This window comes from Balaenoptera borealis (genome assembly GCF_965194805.1).
Source record: "Balaenoptera borealis genome assembly, chromosome: 17".
NCBI lineage: Eukaryota > Metazoa > Chordata > Mammalia > Artiodactyla > Balaenopteridae > Balaenoptera > Balaenoptera borealis.
Window position 1 is genome coordinate 60,055,253 of NC_138876.1, and position 22,777 is coordinate 60,078,029.

The 22,777-nt window shown below is 37.8% G+C and overlaps 1 protein-coding gene across 4 annotated transcripts in view; it reads left to right on the forward strand.

Annotated features, from left to right (window-relative positions):
* The window catches only part of MRPS28 (mitochondrial ribosomal protein S28), a 102,388-nt gene that overhangs the window by 2,614 nt on the left and 76,997 nt on the right, over positions 1-22,777 (forward strand). For 2 of the 4 annotated variants that reach the window (XM_082363641.1, XM_082363640.1), the window contains exon 2: positions 17,671-17,852. In XM_082363641.1, the coding sequence (XP_082219767.1) occupies positions 17,671-17,852 (182 nt within the window). Of the gene's footprint in view, positions 1-17,391; positions 17,556-17,670; positions 17,853-19,698; positions 19,787-22,777 lie in introns of all 4 variants that reach the window. The other 2 variants (XM_082363643.1, XM_082363642.1) reach the window with 2 other exon arrangements.

Sequence of the window (22,777 nt, forward strand, 5' to 3'; positions counted from 1 at the left end):
TGTACTTTTGTACAGCATCTACATGCTGGGCGTGCGCTGTCCACACTCCTTTGTACGCGTCTTCCTCAGGCGAGTGCTGGAAGGGAAACCAGCAGCGAGCGTTGCCAGTGACGCGCCTAGGGTGACTCTTGGGACTCCGAGTAAAGTTGGACTCACTGAGAGAGGCAGGGCCCTCCCTCTGCTCCTCTTTTTCTACCCAGCAGCTGCAGTGTGGACCTTAGTGTCTGGCGTACCAGGCTCATCATAAATATTTCTTAATTCAGTGGAGAGGTGAATCAGAGAATTACTGTCACTATGAACTTGAGCAAGTAATGGAGCCTGTCGATGCTTCACTTTCCTTTTCTGTAAATGACCGTTTTTTTAAAAATCCATCTGTCCGAGGCAATAATTTTGTAAAATGCGATAGAATTACTAGATAAATAAAATGGAAGAAATAGGCGTAAATACAAGTCAGATTTTTTGAGTCAGCGGACATGAAATTGGATGTCTGGCAATATTAAACTGTATAAAAATAAACTGTCTCAATTTCTGTACTCATCGCTTTGGGAACCAGTAGCAAACAGTTTACCGATGGATAGTGTCGTGGGTTATAGAAAACTGCCCAGCATCTAGCACAGTGCTTGACTCTTAGTGGGCACTCCGTAAGTGTTTGCCCAAGGCGTGAATGAATGAATAGAACAGAAAGTGCACACTTGAACTTCAGGACAATCTGAGCAGTCTTTGAATTGAGATCTTTGTGTGACTGCTCGCAAACGGTTGTATAAGTGAGGATAGGACAGGCTTGAGCATGTGAGTTAAATGTGCTACTCCAGAGTAATAACTGAGCAAAAACAATTGTCAGAGTAATAAGAAAACTGAAGATACCACATTAGTTTTATTTTAGTGTTTATTGGAAGTTTTCAGTACTTTTGTGACATTTATGATGAGGAATATGAGTAGTTGTTAGGTATTGATGTAAAGATTCAACTTTGTGAAAAATCTTTCACTTCACTCTTTGAAGTTTCTGGAACTATTTAATTGAAGAGTATCCTGAGATTACAAGATGAATAAAGTTCGTCTTTATTGTGTGATCAGGATTTTTGAAAAAAAATTTAAAGTATAAAAATAATATTGCAAAAGGGGCATGTAAATAGCACTGAAGTTTACTATGGGAAATATAAAAGCCCCCTTTTTCTTTTCCTCACTTTCTCAAAGCTGGAAGGTGTATTTTTATAAATGCATACTGCTAGAGATTTTATGTATGCATATATGAATATAAGCTAATTATATATATATATATATATATATATATACATATATACTTAAGAACGTACAAGTTTTGAACTACATTATTAATGTTTAAGAATGTAAGCTCTGGATTCAGACAGACTTGGTTTGAATTCTAATTCTTCTGTCATTTACTGGCTGTGTTTCCTTGGAAAGTTACTTGATAGCCGTATATCTTCTTTTCCTTTTTTTATAAAAGGAAACCCTGTCATGGGATTATTATGAGATTAAATGAATTCATTATTTAAATACTTAGCACAAGTACCTGATAATAAGCACTCAGTATATTTTCATTGCTGCTGCTGAAAATTGCTATTCTCGCTTAAGTATAACTTTGACTGTTTTTCCTTATCATTATATATGTGTAGTGTACTTACTGCTGTCCCTAGGTATGCACGGGGGTTTGGTGCCGGGACCCTCTGCCATACCAAAATCCCTGGATGCTCAAGTCCCTTATGTAAACGGTGCAGGTAACCCTCTGCGGCTCCCGCATCCGTGAATACAGAGGTCTGACTGTATATCTCATTCAAAAAATACTTGTTTGGTATTCCATGGTGTGGATGTAGCATAATTTATTTAATCAGGCCTTCAATAATGAGCTTCTAGGTTGTTTCTGGGGTTTTTTTTCCCTTAATACAGACAATGGTACAGTGAGCATTTAACATTTTTTTGCTCATTTATGGGATATATACTAGGTCAATGTGTACACACAATTTGAGTTTTGATACATACAGACTGCACCGCACTTCCATTTACAGTGCATGACAGTGCCTGTTTCCTCACCACTTACACATGTGGGGTATTATAAGTGGATTTTCTTGGTAGTGGGCAGTCAAAACAAAATACAAAAATTGGGAACTGGAGTTGTTTATCTCTCACCTCCGATACCAGTTTGTAATTTTTATCAAAATAACTGCATGTTCACATTTTTTGACTTAATAAGTAAATGCTATCAATTTGAACTCATAAAATACACTTATACCAACAAAATACTACACTTAATGTTATATATATTGAGGTTCTATGTAAGATTTAATTTGTAACATGGTTTCTGCTTAAAAAAATGTTTTTAGAAGGTAAACAGTTTGCTGTTCCCTAAACAAAGCATTATTTCTTTACCTTTGCTCTTTCCCCTAGAATTAGCTTCCCTGCCTGCAAATTCCATAGTAAAAATCACCTCTTCTTTTAGGCCTTTGTCATTTCACCAACCAGGTGAAACTCCTTCTGAATGTCTTGGGGCTTTGTTTTATGCTACCTTTATTTTACACACACAACTCTTAAGTTATATTAGAGCCATTTGTGAACTTGTTTTATCCCATATCCTAGATTGTAATTCTTGAAGGTCGGGGTAGTTTTTTATTTACCCTTTTCATTCCTTGCATAATGCCTTACACATGAGTAGGGATTTAATATATATTTGTTGATATGAATTGGAATAAGATTTACACAGTTTGATGTCTGAATAACTATAAATGAGAAAATCTCGTGTTATTGGATTAAAATATATATATACATAGGAATAAAAGTTGACATCCTACCCATTGGTTTAATTCTTACTCTCAAAGTGCAGACATGTATCTATATGTGCACCTCAGAAATAAGTGATATTCGGTAAGAGCCAAGCAAGTTATCCTTAAAAGGGACTTTCCCCTGCAGGCAGGAATTTAATCAAGGACAGTTCATCATGAATTCCCTATCCTAAAATTTCAGTGAGGTTACCAGTTAAAGGAATCTCAAGTTTAAATGACCTGAAAAGCCATTTACTTATCCATGCTCACTTATCCATTATCTTTTCCTTGATTCATTAGCTATAAGATTGGTTTATGCATGTATCTCTTTAAGTGTTTGTTTGTTTATTTTTCTTTAGGATGGGACCAAGTCCTTTTCATTTTTGTAACCAACATAACACATACTTATGAATACAGGACCTGGTAGATGTTTGCTAAATACATTTTTAAAGTCAAATACCTTTTTTCTTTTTTTTTTTTTTACTATGTTAAAAACTTTAACCCTTTTATGTCACTTAGACGATAGAGATTTGTAGAACCTGTTAAGCCGATGGGGAGCTATGGTATAGTGAAAGGTCCACCTTATAGCCACAGGGTGGCAATAGTTGAGCAAAGAATTGGTTTCCTGCTTTTTGAATATTACTGTTTCTTAACAGTAGAGGGGGGCATATTACTTTTCAGCACATTGAAAAAATGGTTTGCAAGAGTTTTTGAGGCTACACAGAATGTTTTATTTTTTTAAGATGGAGAATAACATTTTATTGTTTTAGCTTATTTATGTGGAATACTGATGTTATACTTTATAGTTTCATTTTAGCAATATATTAGACAGATTTTATGTAAATATTTTTTTTTTTTTTTGAGAGAATGTTTTGCTTATCTCTTTTAAATTTTTATTTATTTATTTATTTATGGCTGTGTTGGGTCTTCGTTTCTGTGCGAGGGCCTTCTCCAGTTGTGGCAAGTGGGGGCCACTCTTCATCGCAGTGCGCGGGCCTCTCACTATCGCGGCCTCTCTTGTTGCGGAGCACAGGCTCCAGACGCGCAGGCTCAGTACTTGTGGCTCACGGGCCCAGTTGCTCCGCGGCATGTGGGATCCTCCGGGACCAGCGCTCAAACCCGTGTCCCCTGCACTGGCAGGCGGACTCCCAACCACTGCGCCACCAGGGAAGCCCTATGTAAATATTTTTAAATGTTATTTTTTACTTTTTCATGAATATTTCTTATCGGCACTTTTTATTTCAAAATGCTGGAATATTCCAGAAGATAGAATATTTAAATCAGCTATTTTGTCCTTTCAGAATACTGGAAAGATCCAAAAAATAGCTTACTTGAAGGATTTGTTTCAATTCTCTTATTTTTAGTATAAGTTTTAAGTCTTCTAAATTCATAAAATAGCAGTATTATACAGCTTTATTTAACCCTTTGTTTTCTCACTAGTTTTATATTGACAACTTAAAAAATTACACCAATGTTTTAAAAACTAATATGTAAAGGAATGATGAAAAGTATTTCTGGTTTTAACCATGGTGCTCCCTGGTTTTTACATTAGAGAATTTTAGGAGAGTTATCTCTAACTAATAAATAAAACCTTCTGAAATGTCTAGTTTCACAGTAGAGTCTAACATTTTCAAAGCAGGTTTAGAGGAAATGACCAGCTAATATAAAAACAATGAAAGAGTGTATTGAGGTAGATATAAATCTCTAGGGAAAGTAGGTTTTTTTAATCAACAGCTATAATATACCTATAAATAATACTGTACATTTCCTACAAAGAAATGATGAATATATTCTGTATGTATTTTGTTTTGTGGGTGGTCATATGCTCTGATCATACGCAATCAGACTCTTAGGACTTCTCAAGTCAGCATTAGCTTTCACTAGTTGTATATCTTTCTTAACTCTTATTTTTGCTCAGACATCTCCCTTCTTTTAATGTGTTTGGATTTTGCTTTGTTTTTTCTTTTAAAGATTATATTAAGATTTTCTCTTTTGATTAATTTTTCTAACGTGATTACAACTCTTAAGTTTGTTTTTATCTATAGGCATTAAATAACATAGGAAATAAAGGAAACTATCACATTTGAGTGGAGCCTGGTTTGTAGGGATTTGGGAATAAAATTAAACCATGACGATTCAGTTTGTATTTTCCCTGTCTTTGTAAATCATTGGGCACTCTGCTGTTGGCAACTGGCGAACAAGGAATGATAGACTCCCAGTCCAGGAGTCAGTGACTCAACAAGTCCTCTGGCCTGTGGCCAGCTACCTAGGTGGAGATGGTCAGGTCCTCCCAAAGGAGATAAGTGCACACTGGAGCAGTGTTTATCCCAGAGAAATGAAAACTTATGTTCATATAAAAACTTGTACAGAAATGTTCATAGCAGCTTTATTTGTAAGAGCCCAAAACGGGAAATAGCCCAGATGTCCTTCAACTGCTCAGTGGTTAAACAAACTGTGGTATATCTGTCCCATGGAATACTACTCAACAATAAAGAGGGACCAGTGGTTGATATAGGCAGCAACTTGAATAACTCTCAAGGGAATTATGCTGAATGAAAAAAGCGAGTCCCAAAGGGTTGCCTATTGTGTGATTCCATTTATGTGACATTCTTGAAGTGACAAAATTACAGAGATAGGGAACAGATCAGTGGTTGCTAAGAGTTAGGATAGGGCAGAAGGGAGATGGGGAGTTATAAAAGGAAACACAAGGGATCCTTGTGGTGATGGAACTTTCTATAACTTGACTGCGATGGTGTATACATGAACCTTCACATATTGTATAGACTAAATACACACACACAAATGATTATATCTAAAACTGGTGAAATCTGAATACTATCTGTGGATTATATCAATGTCACTTTCCTGGTTGTAATATTATACTATATGGTTTTACAAGATGTTACCATTGGGAGAACTGAGTAAAGGGTGCAGGAGCTCCCCATGTGTTGTTTCTTACGATTGCATGTGAATTTACAATGGTCTCAAAATAGAAAGTTTAATTTTTTTTTGAAAAGGATCATTTCACTAGTCTGTCAGGCCCAGTACTAGTAAGACCAGTGAATTCCATAACCATGAGCCCATTATCCCATTATCCCATAATTTGCTGTAAAATGATTTCTTTGGTTAGAAGCAATGCTGTTTGGAATACCATGACAATGAATATGAGCGTCTATAAGTTCATGGATGGTGGTTTTGGTAGAAGCTTTGTGGGCAGGGAAGGCAAACCCATATTCAGAATAAGTGTCCATTCCAGTGATAATATATCACTGTCCTTTCCATTTTGAATGGTCCAGTGTAATCAACCTGCCACCAGGTGGCTGGCTGATCCTCCCAGAGAATGATGCTGTATTGAAAGCTTAGTATTGGTTTCTGCCATGGCAGATTGGTCTTTTAGCAGTGGCTGTAGCCAGATCACTACTCACAGGGTGAGTGGAAGCCAGTATTCCTGAATCCATGCATAACCTCCATCTCACAAAAATTCAGGGGCTTACACCTGGTAAAATGCCGTCGGTCAGTGTTCTGGGACATGTGAGATACCTCCCCTACCCCTAAGACGGAAGCAATCCCTGCTGTCATGGCAGCTTTGTTCTTGAACCCACTGGGGAGGTGAGCAGGAGTGGCTGGGGAAAGAGGTGGACTGACCGCCACATGACTAGTTATCTTATCCCTTGATTATTAAGATTCTTTTCTGCAGAAGAAATTATTCACATTTATTTTCTCACTCTGTGTCCTATCTCACTCTGTGTCCTATATTCTATCTTCCTATCTCTTTCCCAGACCTTCTTGTTATCTATTTCCCAATCATGTTCCTGCTAAATCCCTGGCCATCCAGCAAAATCATTAGTCACTTCACACAAATCAATATAGATCCTCACCTTAGGCCATCTCTCTTTCCAGGCAAAATGATCATTCAAGTATACTGCTCAAAGTCCTTTACTGCTGTCATTCAAAGGTACTCTAGCTCTGCACTACACTTCACCTAGGGAGGTCTGTCAAAGTCTCATTCTACGTGTATATACTGCCACTGCCACATCTGCTGGGTTGTAAAACTCAAGTAGTAGAAGAGCTTACCTGATAGCCTAGACCTTTTGCAGAGCCTTATATTGTTCTGGGCACCACTCAAAACTGGCAGCTTTTTGGGTTACTTGGTAAAAGAGTTGAAGAAGCATGTCCAAATGAGGTATTTGTTGCCTACAAAATTCAAAGAGACCCACTAGGCATTGAGCTTCTTTCTTAGCAGTAAGAAAGGATATCTTGACATAGCCCAGACCATTGGCTCCCTAGGAATTTCACTAAGGCCCAGTATTTTTGTGGGACTTATTTCCCACCCACTGGCATATATGTGTCTTACCATGTGTCAGGAGGAGTTGCAGCTTTCTGCTTCCAGATCTAATCAGCGTACGAAATGGAGCAGCATGCTGTCCAGTGGAATGGAGTGGCAATCGAAGTCTTTGTAGACTAGATTGTACATAGAGCTAGAGAATTAATGTGACCTGGAGGTATATAGTCTTTACTAGCAGGTCTAGAAAAAGAAAGCATTTGTTAGATAATTATTGCATACCAGGTGCTGGAGGATATTTGATTTGCTCGAGCCATGAAATGACATCTGGAATAGCTGAAATTGGAGTTACCACTTGATTAAGTTTATGATAATAAATTGTCATTTTCTAAGACCTGTCTGTTTTCTGCAAGGCCTCATAGGCAAGTTGAATGGGCATGTGGTAGGAATCACCACGCTGCATCTTCCAGGTCCTTGATAGTGGCACTAATTGCTGCAATGCCTCTAGGAATGTGGTGTTGCCTTTGATTTACTTGTTTGGTAGGTAGGGGAAGTTCTACTACCTACCAAACAAATTCATCTTTTACTTGGCCTTCTGTACCTTAATAGCCTTCACTCTACAGATCAAGTAACCAGTGTGGGGATCCTGTCAGTTGCTGAGTATACCTATTGCAATTGTGCATTCTGGAACTAGGGAGAGAACTATAGAGCAGGTTCATGGGATAGAGCTGAGCTAAAACTCCATTTATCACGTGATCTCCATAAGCCCCTGTTCTGACTGGCATTGAGTTGGTTCTTGAAGAGTTAGTGTCAGTTCAGATAATCCCTGAAAGGTCTGATGATTTCTCCTTCCTCAGTGAACAGTCATTCTGGTAAATAGCCACAGCTCCTTTTGGGAAAGCTAGAAGGAAGATTGGTGATATAAATTTTTGGTTTTGTAGCGGGATCTTCCCTCAAGGGGACACAACCTCCTCTTCATTCAGAAGGCTTGGTGTCTGAGAATTGCTTCAACTTTGGGAATTGGTTGAGGGGCCTTGATATTCATATGTGGGATTCAAGTCAGACTTCTGTTCTCTAGAACTGGAGTTTTCCCATCTATTTTATTTCTAAGGACACCATAACCAACCAGCCAACACCAAAGAGCTCTACAGGTCAGATTAGTTGGATTGCTTTTAGGCTCTGCTGCATTATGATAACCATGCCCACCATGTTGTTGGCTAGTAAGTGCTGGCTTGACTCCTGCCACATTATCTCCATTGAATTCAGGGAGCTCTTGTTGGCAGCAGTTCTCACTGTCAGTCCTGGCCTACAGAGAATCGCTACCACACAGCTTTCAGGAATGCTGGTGTTCCCTTCACACAGGTATTTCTCTTAACCCTGGTGAAGTGAGTATCTTATAGATCCTCTTGGGGGCCATAGTAAGGAGTGGTGAACAGATCATAAACAATAAATCCACTCCAGCATTCCATTTTCTTCAAGCCTTTGGATACCTTTCTTTGTGGTATACTAAGGAAGTTCTGGTATTTCAGCTTCATCTAGTATAGTCTATCACTCTCAGCCATTTAAGCTAATATATTGTATCTGAATCTCTGCTTAGTGAGCCTATATTGGTAAATTTGGCTCAAGGCAACACTGTCTTCCTCTCACCCTGATCCGGTATCCTTAGGATCCATTCCCACGTATATCCTCAGTTTCTGTTGATATAAATTAGCAAAATCATGCAAATCATTCTGGTTATCCAGCCTCCTCTTGTAACTATATTTCTCCCTATCCGGCATAATTATTTTCCTGCTACTATGATATACCTCTATTATAAAGGTTTCTAAACTTTTTTTGATAATGCCCCTTCATTAAGAAATTTTTGAACACATGTTCCAATATTTACTTTATTTATTTATTTATTTTATTTATTTATTTTTGGCTGTGTTGGGTCTTCGTTGCTGTGTGCAGGCTTTCTCTAGTTGCAGCGAGCCGGGGCTTCTCTTCGTTGCGGTGCGCGGGCTTCTCATTGTGGTGGCTTCTCTGGTTGCAGAGCACGGACTCTAGGCACACGGGCTTTAGTAGTTGTGGCACGTGGGCTTCAGTAGTTGTGGCTCGCGGGCTGTAGAACGCAAGCTCAGTAGCTGTGGCACACGGGCTTAGTTGCTCCATGGCATGTGGGATCTTCCCGGACCAGGGCTCGAACCCGTGTCCCCTCCATTGGCAGGTGGATTCTTAACCACTGCGCCACCAGGGAAGCCCCAATATTTACTTTAAAAAGATTTATGTACTACAGTACTACAGTACTATTTGTTATATACATTTTAAAGCTTTCACAAAAAACAACAGTTTAAAGGGTGAAGTAAAAAACCATCACTAGAAGTTCCAGAAGTTTCTTCTTTTGTTCTCTGGGTTATCATGGAGATAACTGTTCTTTCATATTACTTGCCTTCTTTCCTTCAGCCTGCTCTCTAGATATGTATTCCTTGGTCCCAAGTCTCCTGCATCTTTCTGTGCACGGTCTCCCTTTAAGCTTCTCACAAGTGTTTCTTGCTTTCTTCCTCGATTTCTCTTGATAACATTACTTCTCAGATGGGTCTGAGAAGAAAAGGAGTCATTTTGGTTCTTGCTTCTCTACCATTTCAGACCACTGTTGTGTTAGAAATATTTAAGGAAAGATTCCTTGATAGAAATCTTCTCAATTCTTTGAGTTTTTTTCTTCAGCATTTGACTCACAGCTTTTCTCTTTTCCCCTTCTTACTTGCCGTGTTCATGGACTTCAGCATGTACATCGATGGCTTTACTAACACTTGGGCAACAGAGGTGCACATCGTATTCTAAGTATCATATTCCTAGACCTTCACTTCTACTTTCTGATACTTGCAGATATACCATAATTTGTATGTATACAAATTCATTATCACTTGGAACGATATCTTCAAGTTCTCAAACTCCTGAGCCCTCTTGGACCACAGTTTTACCCTCTTCACCTTCTCTATTTCCTGAATCACACCTTTATCTACCAGTCTACCAACTTTTTTTCTGGGTCTACCTTTCTTTATACTCAGTCTGGAACTACTTGGCAGCCGTTCTATCTTGGAATCTCACTCCCTTAATCTTTTGTCTTGCCTTCCATCCTAGATCTCCCTAAATGCAACTGACATTGCTCCTATACCTGGCCTGCCGTGTGCTCCTGAGTCTGCCTTGTGCAGGGTTTTTCAGTCTTGGCACTGGTGACACTTTGGACCAGATAATTCTTTGCTGTGGGGGCTGCCCTGTGCGTTGTAGGGTGTTTAACAGCATCCCCGGCCCCTACCCAGTGCATTCCAGTAACATCCCCAGTCATGGGAATCAGACATGTCTTCAGGCATTGCCAGATGTCCCCAGGGCAGAGGGGGGATTTGGGGGGTGGGGAGAGGGAGGGCAGGCAAAATTGTTCTGTTTGAAAACTACTAGGATTATCCATAAAACTTGGTGGTGACTGGGTCTATAAGAAATTGATTAATTTTTTGTTTAAAGCTACATTTTAAGAGGTGTTTGCCCTGTCAGAGGCACAGTTTGAGAGCTTTACATATAGTCATGTGTTTATTTAATCCTCACAACAACCCTGTAAAATAGGTATAATTATTAACCCCATTTTATAGGTGAGTAAACAGCAGCACAGAGAGTCTAAGTGCACTGCGCCAACCACAGAGCTGGTAAGTGGTACCGCCAGGACCTGAACCATGTGGTCTGACTTCAGAGCCTTTAGGAGCCTGCCCTCCTACTCCAGGCCTTACTAATTGCTCGTACCTTGCCCAAAACCTGTCATTTCGATTCTTTTCTTTCCTGATGGGCTAAGTTACCTATTGCTGCATAACCAACCCTCCTAACTTATTTCTTTAGACAATTTATTCAATTATTATTATGTTTTTTAGAGAAGAGAAAAAAAGTTTATTGTATTTATTTTGCCAGGGCAATAAATGCCTTATTATTAGGTATTGTGCACTTGGCCTTTCTGCCAGGAGTTCTGTGCTTGACAGAAAATTGCCTTCCCTGCCTGTATTCTTTTAATTATTCCCTTTGTTTTCAGCCTCTCTTATCATTCCAGCTTTCTACAATTCCTGGCCTGACGGAGTCCAGCACCTTTATGGGATTCTTCAGAATAGATTGACTTATTTTCATACTGCATGTGTTTTTAGCTGCAGTTTCCTTCACTCTGCTTCACTAGTTACCACCCTTCTACATGTTTTCAGTCCACTAAAAAGTTGTTGAAATCTCTTATATACTTTTTGTCTCCATTTTCTTCTCTTTAATACTGAGGGTTTGTAATTTTTTCGTTCATTCTTTACCATCATTGAATGGAATTTCAGGAGGGAGAGAGAAATGTAAGTACTCACTCTGCCATCTTGAACCACTAATCCATTAATTTTACTAAAAGAGCATTGTTATGAGCATAACATTTACTGGGTAGGGTTGAGGAAACTGAAGTTGTTGCAGCACAATTAATAGAAGGGAGTCTTTTTTTTTTTGTAATACATAAACATTTATTTCGTTCTGGTATCTTTTTTTTTTAACATCTTTATTGGAGTATAATCGCTTTACATTGGTGTGTTAGTTTCTGCTTTATAACGAAGTGAATCAGCTATACATATACATATATCCCCATATCTCCTCCCTCTTGCATCTCCCTCCCACCCTCCCTATCCCACCCTTCTAGGTGGTCACAAAGCACCGAGCTGATCTCCCTGTGCTATGCGGCTGCTTCCCACTAGCTATCTATTCTACATTTGGTAGTGTATATATGTCCATGCCACTTTCTCACTTCGTTCCTGCTTACCTTTCCCCTTCCCCATGTCCTCAAGTCCATTCTCTACATCTGCGTCTTTATTCCTGTCCTGCCCCTAGGTTCATCAAAATCTTTTTTTTTTTTTTTTTAGATTCCATATATATGTGTTAGCATACGGTATTTGTTTTTCTCTTTCTGACTTACTTCACACTGTATGACAGACTCTAGGTCCATCCACCTCACTACAAATAACTCAATTTCCTTTCTTTTTATGGCTGAGTAATATTCTATTGTATATATGTGCCACATCTTCTTTATCCATTCATCTGTCGATGGACACTTAGGTTGCTTCCATGTCCTGGCTATTGCAAATAGAGCTGCAGTGAACATTGTGGTACATGACTGTTTTTGAATTATGGTTTTCTCAGGGTGTATGCCCAGTAGTGGGATTGCTGGGTCGTATGGTAGTTCTATTTTTAGTTTTTTAAGGAACCTCCTTACTGTTCTCCATAGTAGCTGTATCAATTTACATTCCCACCAACAGTGCAAGAGGGTTCCCTTTTCTCCACACCCTCTCCAGCATTTATTGTTTGTAGATTTTTTGATGATGGCCATTCTGACTGGTGTGAGGTGATACCTCGTTGTAGTTTTTTTTTATATAAATTTATTTTATTTTTGTTTATTTTTGGCTGCGTTGGGTCTTTGTTGCTGTGCGTGGACTTTCTCTAGCTGCGGAGAGCTGGGGCTACTCTTTGTTGGGGTGCGTGGGCTTCTCACTGCGGTGGCTTCTCTTGCTGCGGAGCACGGGCTCTAGAGCACAGGCTCAGTAGTTGTGGCGCACGGGCTTAGTTGTTCCGCGATATTTGGGATCTTCCTCGACCAGGGCTCGGACCAGTGTCTCCTGCACTGGCAGGCGGATTCTTAACCACTGCGCCACCAGGGAAGCCCCGTCATTGTAGTTTTGATTTGCATTTCTCTAATGATTAGTGATGTTGAGCATCCTTTCATGTGTTTGTTGGCAATCTGTATATAGAAGGGAGTCATTTTTAAGTTACTTGTCAGAGAAGACACATGATGAAATGTTTTTCTTGCTAACTAATATGAAGTAAAGTACATATAGCGTTTCATTATTTTTGTTATTGTTTATGTTTAAAAAGGGACTGGGTAGGATTTGTCTTCCCTTTTCAATAGTTTATTACTTTAAAAAAACATTTTTATATTTTAGAATATTTAGGAATTCCTACTACTCAACTTGGTAGGTATCCAGTCTTTTTATTTACAATTGAGAAGACAGATCTAGAGAGGTTAAAAGACTTATTACTCAAGATTTTTTAGTTATTTAGTGGCTGAGTTGGTCATAGAACCCAGATTTCCTAAATATTTCTATTATTCTACTGTACTATGTCCTTACTTTTAAGTTTTAAAATAATGTTTCTCTCTACTTTCCACCTTTTGAGGCAGTTGTATTTAAATCACTGTTCAGCCTGTCATGTGGCTGTGAGTAGCAGGTATGGTAATCATGTGTGAAATGAGGTGGTTGGACTCGCTGATATCTTGTGTTTCCTTTAGTGCTAGTAGCCTCTGATTCCAAGCTATATATTAAATGTCTTCATATGCATTATGGTTTTTTTTAAGTTTATTTCTTTTTTTTAAATCAATTAATTAATTAACTTATTTTTGGCTGTGTTGGGTCTTTGTTGCTGTGTGTGGGCTTTCTCTAGTTGTGGCGAGTGGGGGCTACTCTTCGTTGCGGTGCGCGGGCTTCTCATTGCGGTGGCTTCTCTTGTTGCGGACCACGGGCTCTAGGCGTGCGGGCTTCAGTAGTTATGGCACACAGGCTTAGTTGCTCCGCAGCATGTGGGATCTTCCCGGACCAGGGCTCGGACTCGTGTCCCCTGCATTGGCGGGTGGGTTCTTAACCACTGTGCCACCAAGGAAGTCCCTGCATGATAGTTTTATACATACATACATATGTACATAGGCTTTATATATTAAAAAATTTTAAGTACTACATATTCTTTGTGTTCTAGATTTTCTAATATAAATAATATAAAGAAAAAAGTTCTATATGTAAATTTTTACAGTTAGCATTTGATATATTTCTTCTGAGGAATTTGTATCTATATAATATTACTGTAAACATGTGTAAATTTATGTAAGTATGTATATGAATATGTGCACCGTGGGAGTTCCCTGGTGGTCTAGTGGTTAGGATTTAGTGCTTTCACTGCCGTGGCCTGGGTTCAATACCTGGTCGGGGAACTGAGATCCCGTAAGTCATGTGGTGTGGCAAAAAAAAAAAAAAAATGTGCACCATTATTTTTAACTACCTACCAGATAGACAGTGTTCCCTAAAATTTTATGGGTATCAGAAACCGAATAAGTGTGAAACTAACTTACTCTCTTACTTCTGCTGCACTGCTCTCCCACCTCGTCAGTGGCTCCCCTTTTCCCTTGCTTTCTACAGCCAATTGGGTATCAAGTGTTTGCTGTACTAGTGGGTAAATAGCTCTGTATCCCTTCTTCTGTAATCCTATGGCCACTGCTTCAGTGTAGGCCCTTTATCATCTCTGTCCTAGTTACTGGAGGAGCTTCTCAACAGTTTGCCCCCTTTCCATTTTTTCCCCCCTTTCTCTGGTCCATTTTGCATACTGCTGCCAAAGTTTTTTTTTTTTAAAAACAAAGAACAAGTACTGTCACCCCATTAATGAAAAACTTCTTTTAATTTCCCACTGCTTATAGGATAATGTCTAACCCACTTAGCCTTTGGTATAGGACTCTTTACAACCTGAATGAGGGTAGCAGTTGTTTTCAGCAATTTTTGGACCCTAATGTCTTGTCACGTTCGTTTAACTATTTCATATATTTTCATATCAGGGCTAGAATGGAGTCTGGGGTACATGACAGGCACTCAGTATTCAACACATATTTGATGAACGAATGAATGAAAGTGGAACTATTCCCTATATCTGTAATTCATTTACCTTCCCCTGTTCTATCTGGACAGTGCTATTCAACTTTCAGGCTTCAAAGGGAAAAAACAGTACAGCAGAGTAACAGGAATACTTAGGAAATCTGAGATTTACGACCAATTCTTAAAGGAAGCAGTCAACCCTAAGGCACCTGCTTTACCTATGACAACTTTATGAATGAACTTTGTAGCAACATTTTCCATAACCAGGATTAGACACTGAGGTCTATGATACATCCAGAAGGTGACAGTGTGCCTGGAGTCTTTGCAGTCTGCAATAGCATGAGAGGGGCTAACAGTGTTGGTTGTCATCATGGGTTGTGCTACATTTATTATTTTTAGAAGCCATTTGACAAGTAAATGAGGAATTCAGAGATGATTCTAGACCATGTTTTTTGAAGGAGGGCTTTGTCTAATTATTTGTTATAGTTTCCAAAAAAGTGTAGCAAGCATACAGTTTAAAAGCAAATTCAGGTATTGATCAAGGTGTCTTATACTTGTGGTAAAATCATTTCACTCACTGAAAACACATTGACTTCCATTGTAAAATATAACAAAGTGAAGGCAAAAATAATGGAACAAAAAGCAATAACATTCTATTTTACTTGATTTTAAAATCTCCTTTAAAAATAATTATTCATAATTTTATAAAGTTTATAATGTAGTAAATATTTCACAACACATTTACTAAAAATCTCAAGAGAGCTTATTAAATAGTCAAGAACACTCTATTTTCTAAAACCTAGAGGGAAATACCATTTACTATCATACTAATCTCAGCCCTTCACAGTTGTAAAGGATATTGTTGTTTTAGGAAGAGACCCTAGTGATGGCTGAATTATCTTCAATAAATATTCAAGTATTTGATCTACTATTGTATCTTCCTTTCATCTTCTGCTGTTTTAATGACACCATGGCTTTAATTGAAAGTCTACCTGCCCCCTGTCCCCCCACCCCCAAAAAAAAAACAGATGAAGAAGAAGAAGAATAGATATCAACCACAGAAGTGGAGTAATGGGAAAGCAGGTTATAGGGGAAAATGAGAAGGACCTTCCCAGGTTGTAAGCAGAATGAGACCCCCAAGTTGATAACCTGTCTGGTCTTGCCTGGAACAGTGCTCTTGCCAGCTGCTCTGGATGGTGTAGTGGTTCCCAGCAGAGGGTTATAGTAGCTGCACTTGTCTCTGACAGCGTACTTCGTATTACTCTCTTTGCATCAAGAGGACAATTCATAGCTGTTTCTGTGTTGAGCCTGTAAGATGTGTTTCATGCTTGGCTGTCTGCAAAAGAACTATTTTAAAGGTTCTTGTTTAAGGAATTAAATATTATACTGTGTAGAATCATAAAACTAGTATTATGGCTCAAAGTGTAATATTCCTAGCTACCTTTTCAGCTTTATTTGGCATCTAGGTCTACTGACTTGTCTTTGGTTTAGATCAACCCTTATGTGCTAAGGATTCCTTCCCATTGGGTTTCAACCCACTGAAACAAATCTATCACCATACCCTCCCTCGAACATCTAAGGGACTTGGCATCTGTCAAATGATTTGACTTTCTTTTTCTTGAAGCAAAGGTCATAAACTTTTGGTTCATAGGTCAAAATGTGCTCTGATTTATAAAATGAAAGACTGTTTTTCAATGTATAAACACTTAAAATTGGAAATTTTACATTAATACATGGATTTCTGACTTTTCTTGGAAAATCAAAAGATGTGGCAACACTGGACTTGAATTGCAACTGCAGCTAGAGCTGAGCAGTGGCTATATTTTTAGTTTGGCATGTATTCTTCTGCTTAGTAAGCTCCTGGCTGGGCATTTGATTATTTTGTAATCCTTGGAGTATCCCATGCATTAACATTGTCATAAATATGGTTTTGTAGTTTTTAAAGTAAGTGTATTATCAAACACTTAGTAATTTTCCCTTAAATGACAAATGTAAAATTCATTCCAGATACAGGATATACGTAGGCAGATCAGATTGTTAATATTCTTCTGTGATGAGCCCTCACAAACAGAAACTCAGCTTCCCTTAGTTTGATCCGAAGTGCGCACACACCACACCACACACAAATTAAAGATGAGTAGAAGGCACAAATCTGTATTCGTGGATTTCTGAAAAAGCATGTGTTTGGAAAAAATTTTGGTAAGTTAAAAAAAAAAAGAAGTAATCGGCTTGCATTATATGTTCAGCCCTACCTCAAGTAAATTCAGTACTCAAACGACTCCTAGAAAGTGAGTAGCACAAAACAATTAAAGCTGTCTTTCCTTTAAAATTTTACTTTAGGAAAAAGAAGAAAATTATAATGTTAAAATACAACATTAAAATGATAAAGTCAAGTCATTTGAAAATATTACGTAACAAGAGCGCCTGTTCAGACTGCTAATTAAAGGACCCTTAATCATTTTTATCTTAATGCTCACTTAAATTTGTATTAAAGCATAGTCACTTTCATTAAACCAGTATTCGAAGGCATTTTTTTTTTTGCAGATGGTCAGTACTAGGAATGAAGCCAATTGCCTTCTTGGATGCCCTCCTCGCACACTCACCTCCCTACCCCCTCCTGGCCCCAGGCCTGAGGCTTTGTCTAAGGGCGCTCCTTATCCCGCTCACATTCCAGATTCCGCCCTGGGCCACCACATCTGCGCCATCCCCCACCAAGCACAGATGCCTGCTTTTCCCTGGCTCCTCTTCAAGAAGGAAAGGAAGGAAAAGGAAGTTGAAGAGCGTCCCAGGCTTTTTAAAGCAAAATTCCATTTCAGTATTTTTATTATTGCTACAAACGTAAATATACAGCAAGTTGACTTTTAAAAATTTCCCCTATAAGACATTACTGTACCTACCATATTATACCTTAGCATTGAATTATATGCATATAAATATCTCTTTTCATATTTAGGGCTCTCCAAAAGATGTGGAATCCTTCGCTTCTATGCTGAGACATTCTCCTCTTACACAGATGGGACCTGCCAAGGATAAACTAGTCATTGGACGAATCTTTCATATTGTGGAGAATGATCTTTATATAGATTTTGGTGGCAAGTTTCCTTGTGTATGTAAAAGACCGGAAGTGGATGGAGAGTAAGTAGAATCATTTCTAAGTGCTTTAAGCGTGTGCATAAAAGTTGAAATACCTCAAAAGTATTACTGGATTTTAATTGGTGATTTTTTGAAAAGACAGAAAATATGTTTATTTCTCTTCATCATGCTAGTTAGTCAAGTTAGGCCAAGTTCATGTCATGTCATATTAGTCAAGTTAGGCCAGATCCATGTCTTCTCAAAGCAGTGAGAGCAGTTTCGGGGAAGATTTGAATGTCCATCCTGATAATAAACCATTTCATGCCATAAAATTAAAACCAGCTTTGGAATAATACATGCTGCTCAGGCCATTTTATGTGTAACTTTTTTGCCTCTTCTTTTCCACAGTCTCCATCTGCTTCTCAGAGAAACCTCTGCTTTCTGTTTCTTCATGTTCGTTTCTCTTACTTTAGCAAATTCTGATGCTTTATCATTTTCTTTTCTTACTATTTTGCATCTGCTCTCTGGAATATAATTTTTCCTCAACAGAATTCATTCTGTTTATAGTCTGTGTAGATAAAGATAATTAATATAAATATGCCTTATGAAAACCACTAAGGTGGGAGACCTGGGAGTAGAATATAAAGAGTGAAAAGAGAGGTGGAACTAAGACTCTGAGATTGGAAAACAGTAGTCATCAAGATAGAAATGAATTTTTTCCACCAATTTTTAATGTACCCATTTTTTTTAGATTTTAATATTTCTGATACCAGGATGCATCTTATAGTTGATGCAATTTAATTGGCAATTTAAAAATTCTTAATAGTACATAAATTATGGTGACTCATAATCAATGGCATCTTAGATAAGATGAATTACAGTGATTAAGAAGTTTGTGATGTTTAAGAATGAGTCAGACCGTAGATATGAGTAAGGAAAGAGTCTACTCTAGCTCTAAGGGAGCAGTTACAAGAATGGGTTGCCTCTTTCCTGAGAGCTCTGGATACCTAAAGGTCTTCTTGATAACTGGCCTCACTCAGTTAGGAGACAGGAGCTCCTTCTACCTGAATCTGAATAGGACCTGACAAACTCAACTGAATACACATGTTCTCAGATCAGTGATATGTGAGTAGATACTTAACAGCCAGCTCTCCAATAAATAAAAGGCCTTGATTTGCCGATTTCTGTGGTATGAAATAGTTCCACCACGGCCAATGTTAAGTTACCTGTGTGATGTCATTGAATGTGGAGTTGGAAATATGAGTGCACAGTCAGCTTTCACAAGCTGGTGCAGTCTGGCTCCAGCACACCTACTGCAGGTAGTCAGAAGCTAAACAGTGTCTCAGCAAGGTGAGTGATGTAAACCAGTGATACCTGGAAGAGAAAATGGGTTCTGTGCTATGTGGCATGAGAGGTAATGGCTAGGTCTTGACTTGCCCTGGTATATTAAATAACATACAAACTTAGTCAAAAATAGTAAAACCTAAAGAAATTTCTAAGTAAGACGTGTCCATCTAGATTTTAATACCGTAATCTATATCTATTGTGTAATGGGGTATTGAAGGAATTAAATTAGATAATGTATGTAAAGATTTAGAACAGTGATTGGTATATAGTAAACAGATGCTACTATTATTATTCTTTAAATCCTGATGATTTAGGGTTTTTGTGACCTAATGATGACATCCCTCAAGAATTTCTATTGAGGGTTTATGTACCAGGCAAGTTGTGAAGATATGTGGTCCTAAAATTATCCTTCAAGAGAGGCAACCTAAACTCTTTCATACTGTCAGCAGGAGCTGTAGCAGGTCATTTTTCATTAATAGAAAACATATCAGTAATTTGAAAATGAAGTACTGCTTTGTTTTATATAAAGAAATCCTCTCCTCTCTTCCCTACAATTGATAAGCTTTACATCATGCTGCCATGGGTGCCTCCCAGTTGCAGTGGCCATCCTTATTCTTACAAGCTGACATAACATGCAGCCAGAACATCAGGTATTAGCTTTATAAAGAGATGTATTTTACATATAACTCTGCTGAATTATGGATATTTCACCTGCTCAGTCAAATTTATTATAAATCGCAAATGCCAGTGATATACATGTTTCTTTATATTTGTGGAGGGAATTTTGTTTGTGATATTTCTTTCACGGATATTTATTTCTTTGTGGATATTCTTTTATCTAAACGTTCTTCCCCTATTTTATGTTATATTCTTGAGCATAAAATTTCAGAATGCTTTAGGTGTCTAGAATTTCTGATTTGATTCTTATGCCTTATTAACTAGATCACAGAATTTTAAATATCAGTATTTTTGACTAGATATTTCTCTAATCAGTTCTATAATATGATTTGAATTTATTTTATGTGTAGTATAGCTCTAAATGGTTAAATACTGGAATCTGTTGCAACATTAATTAATTTTAATTAATTTAATTACATTTCAGTTTAATGAATTGAAAAATTAAATTAACTGTTCATTGAAAACTATGCACGTACCACATAAGCACACATCCTATTAACAGAAATTACTATATGGTTGAAACCCCTATCTCCACATGTACTCTCCTCCCAGTGAAGCAGTCTATTTAACAGAAGTGTTTGTGGGGGGAGAGCAGTGGCTCATAATAATTTTGCAAATAAATTCTCTAGTATAGGGGGCAGTCACTGTATTAAAGTCTTTTTTTTTTTCCTTAGGAGAATTAAATGCCTATATCTCTTTGTTCTCTAGTTATCTGCCATAGTTACCTTCACTGCTTCCATCTACCTGCCCAGTATCCAATCACTCTCACCAGGAATTCCCACTTAAACTCACAAAATCAATATATTCATGATTGAGGATCATGAAAAGGGAGGAGCCATACTGGCGCAGGAATTGATTTGTTTGTTCGTTCATTCATTCATTCTTTCATTTATTCAACAAACGCTTACTGGACCTCTTCAATTTGGCAGGCACTGTTGTACGGGCTGGTAAAGAAGACAGACTAGCTCTCTGCTCTCATAAAGTTGGGAGAACTTAGTCTATTGGGGGAATGAGGAACAGATAGTAAACTAGTGTACAAATCAATTTTAGAAATTGATAATTAAATGAGTAAGAAGGGGTAATATGGTGACAGGATGCCTGGCGAGTAGAAGATAACAGTAGTCAGAGAAGGCCTTTGACCTCTACTTCTATTGCTAAAAGTCTAAAATGCCACCAGATTGCTTCTTTTTAAAAAAGGTGACAAACAACTGATAAGAATCCTAAATTGTTTTGGTTAACTGAATATTCTAATTAGCTAAGTTACAGCCTTTTAATAAGTTCTGTAACTTTTTTGTTTTAATATTTTTGATTATTGTTTATAAAAGAACCAAGTTTTCAGTCTTTGACCCAAGAAACTATAGAGTTATGCAGAAGGACTTCAGAGATTGCCCTGGGAGTAGAGAGGGGAGTTAGGCCCTATTTCAGAGCAGCTCTGCATTCATTGTTTTATATGTTACAGTTCTGGGAGTGTTTTGTTTAAGGTGTTGGGGGAGAGTGGTGGTGAGTATTTGTATCACAAAAAAAAAAGTTTGAAAAACCCTTTTAAAAGAAAAATTAAGTCTAGAAAGATGTTATATTAATAGTAACAGTTAGAATATAAACTATAGTATTTAAGCATGAAAGGTAGTATTGTGATCTACTTTGAGTGAGTTGCAAAATAGAAATATTATAATTACATTCAGAAATTTTGGAGGTGTGGATGGGACCTAACTCTTACAGTACCAACCTCAAAAGTTTTAACCATTATATGTTTTTAAATATCAGTTTATGACTTGGAATCAGAAGTCAAATTATGACAAACCATAGTGACGCTGGTATTAATTTCTTTGGCAGTTGTCATTGAATTAACTGACTTGCTAAGTTAATCAAGATTCTCTTCTATAAAACCCACTGACTCATACCAGCACTTAGACAGTTAGGAATTAGTAGTCCTCTACTATAACTGGGAACTTTTGCTTCTTTCATTTGAGGTATGTGTTTAGCAAAAGCTAGTTGTGTTTATTCCAAAACCCATTTGTATTATTGCTAGGTAATTTATTTGATTATTGCATAAATTAATAAAATATGAGCACAGAAAGGGTTTTTGTTCTTATGCAAGCTAATTTTAATGTTTTAGAAAGGCTCCATAAAGGATAGTTTTTTTTTTTAATGAAATTGCTATTGAATTAGTTTGAGCAAGTAAACCATACAGATGCGGGGCGGGGGGCGGGAATCATAAAAATCTGGAAGGAATTGCTTTCCAAATGTCTTTTCTGTCCCTGCATTACTTTAAAGTGACTGACTCTGGCAATTGCAGACATTGCAGTCTAGGTATTGTTTATTTAAGGAGATCAGTGCAGAGCTCCAGTGAGTGAGCCTCTACTTAGCAAGAAAACCTGGCTCTGTGTCAGAATATTTGCATTAATTGCTAAGTTAATATCTTTAGAGTATATGTGTATACTTTTTTAATGAGTCCTCACTTTGACCTACTTTTCCATGAACCAACCTATGAGTCAGAGGGCTTCTACTGTGACTTAAATATATAAAGCACTTTTCCCTTTAGACATTTTTGTGTGTGTGTTATTAATACAACACACAATTTCACAAAATTTGTCCTAGAGTGGATTAAGATCATTTCCTTTCTATATCTGATAATCCCAATAGCCAATTTTTTAAAAACTTATGTTGGCATTTTTGTACATTGTCTGATTTATTCTGCACAAGAAGCATAGAAAGTAGAAGATATTTTCCCCATTTTCCAAATGAAGAAAATGAGTCTCTGAGCATAAATAAGGTGGTGCAGCCATACAATTATAGTTCACAAGGCAGGGATTCAGTCCTAGGGCTGTGTGTATCCATCACCCAGGAATGTTCTTTCACTGTACTGTGCTACTCTCTAAATCCTACAACATATAGCTACTGAAGTGTCATAAAAACGTCCTAAAATAGCCTCACATATGAACCAGGTTTATACCAGGAACCCT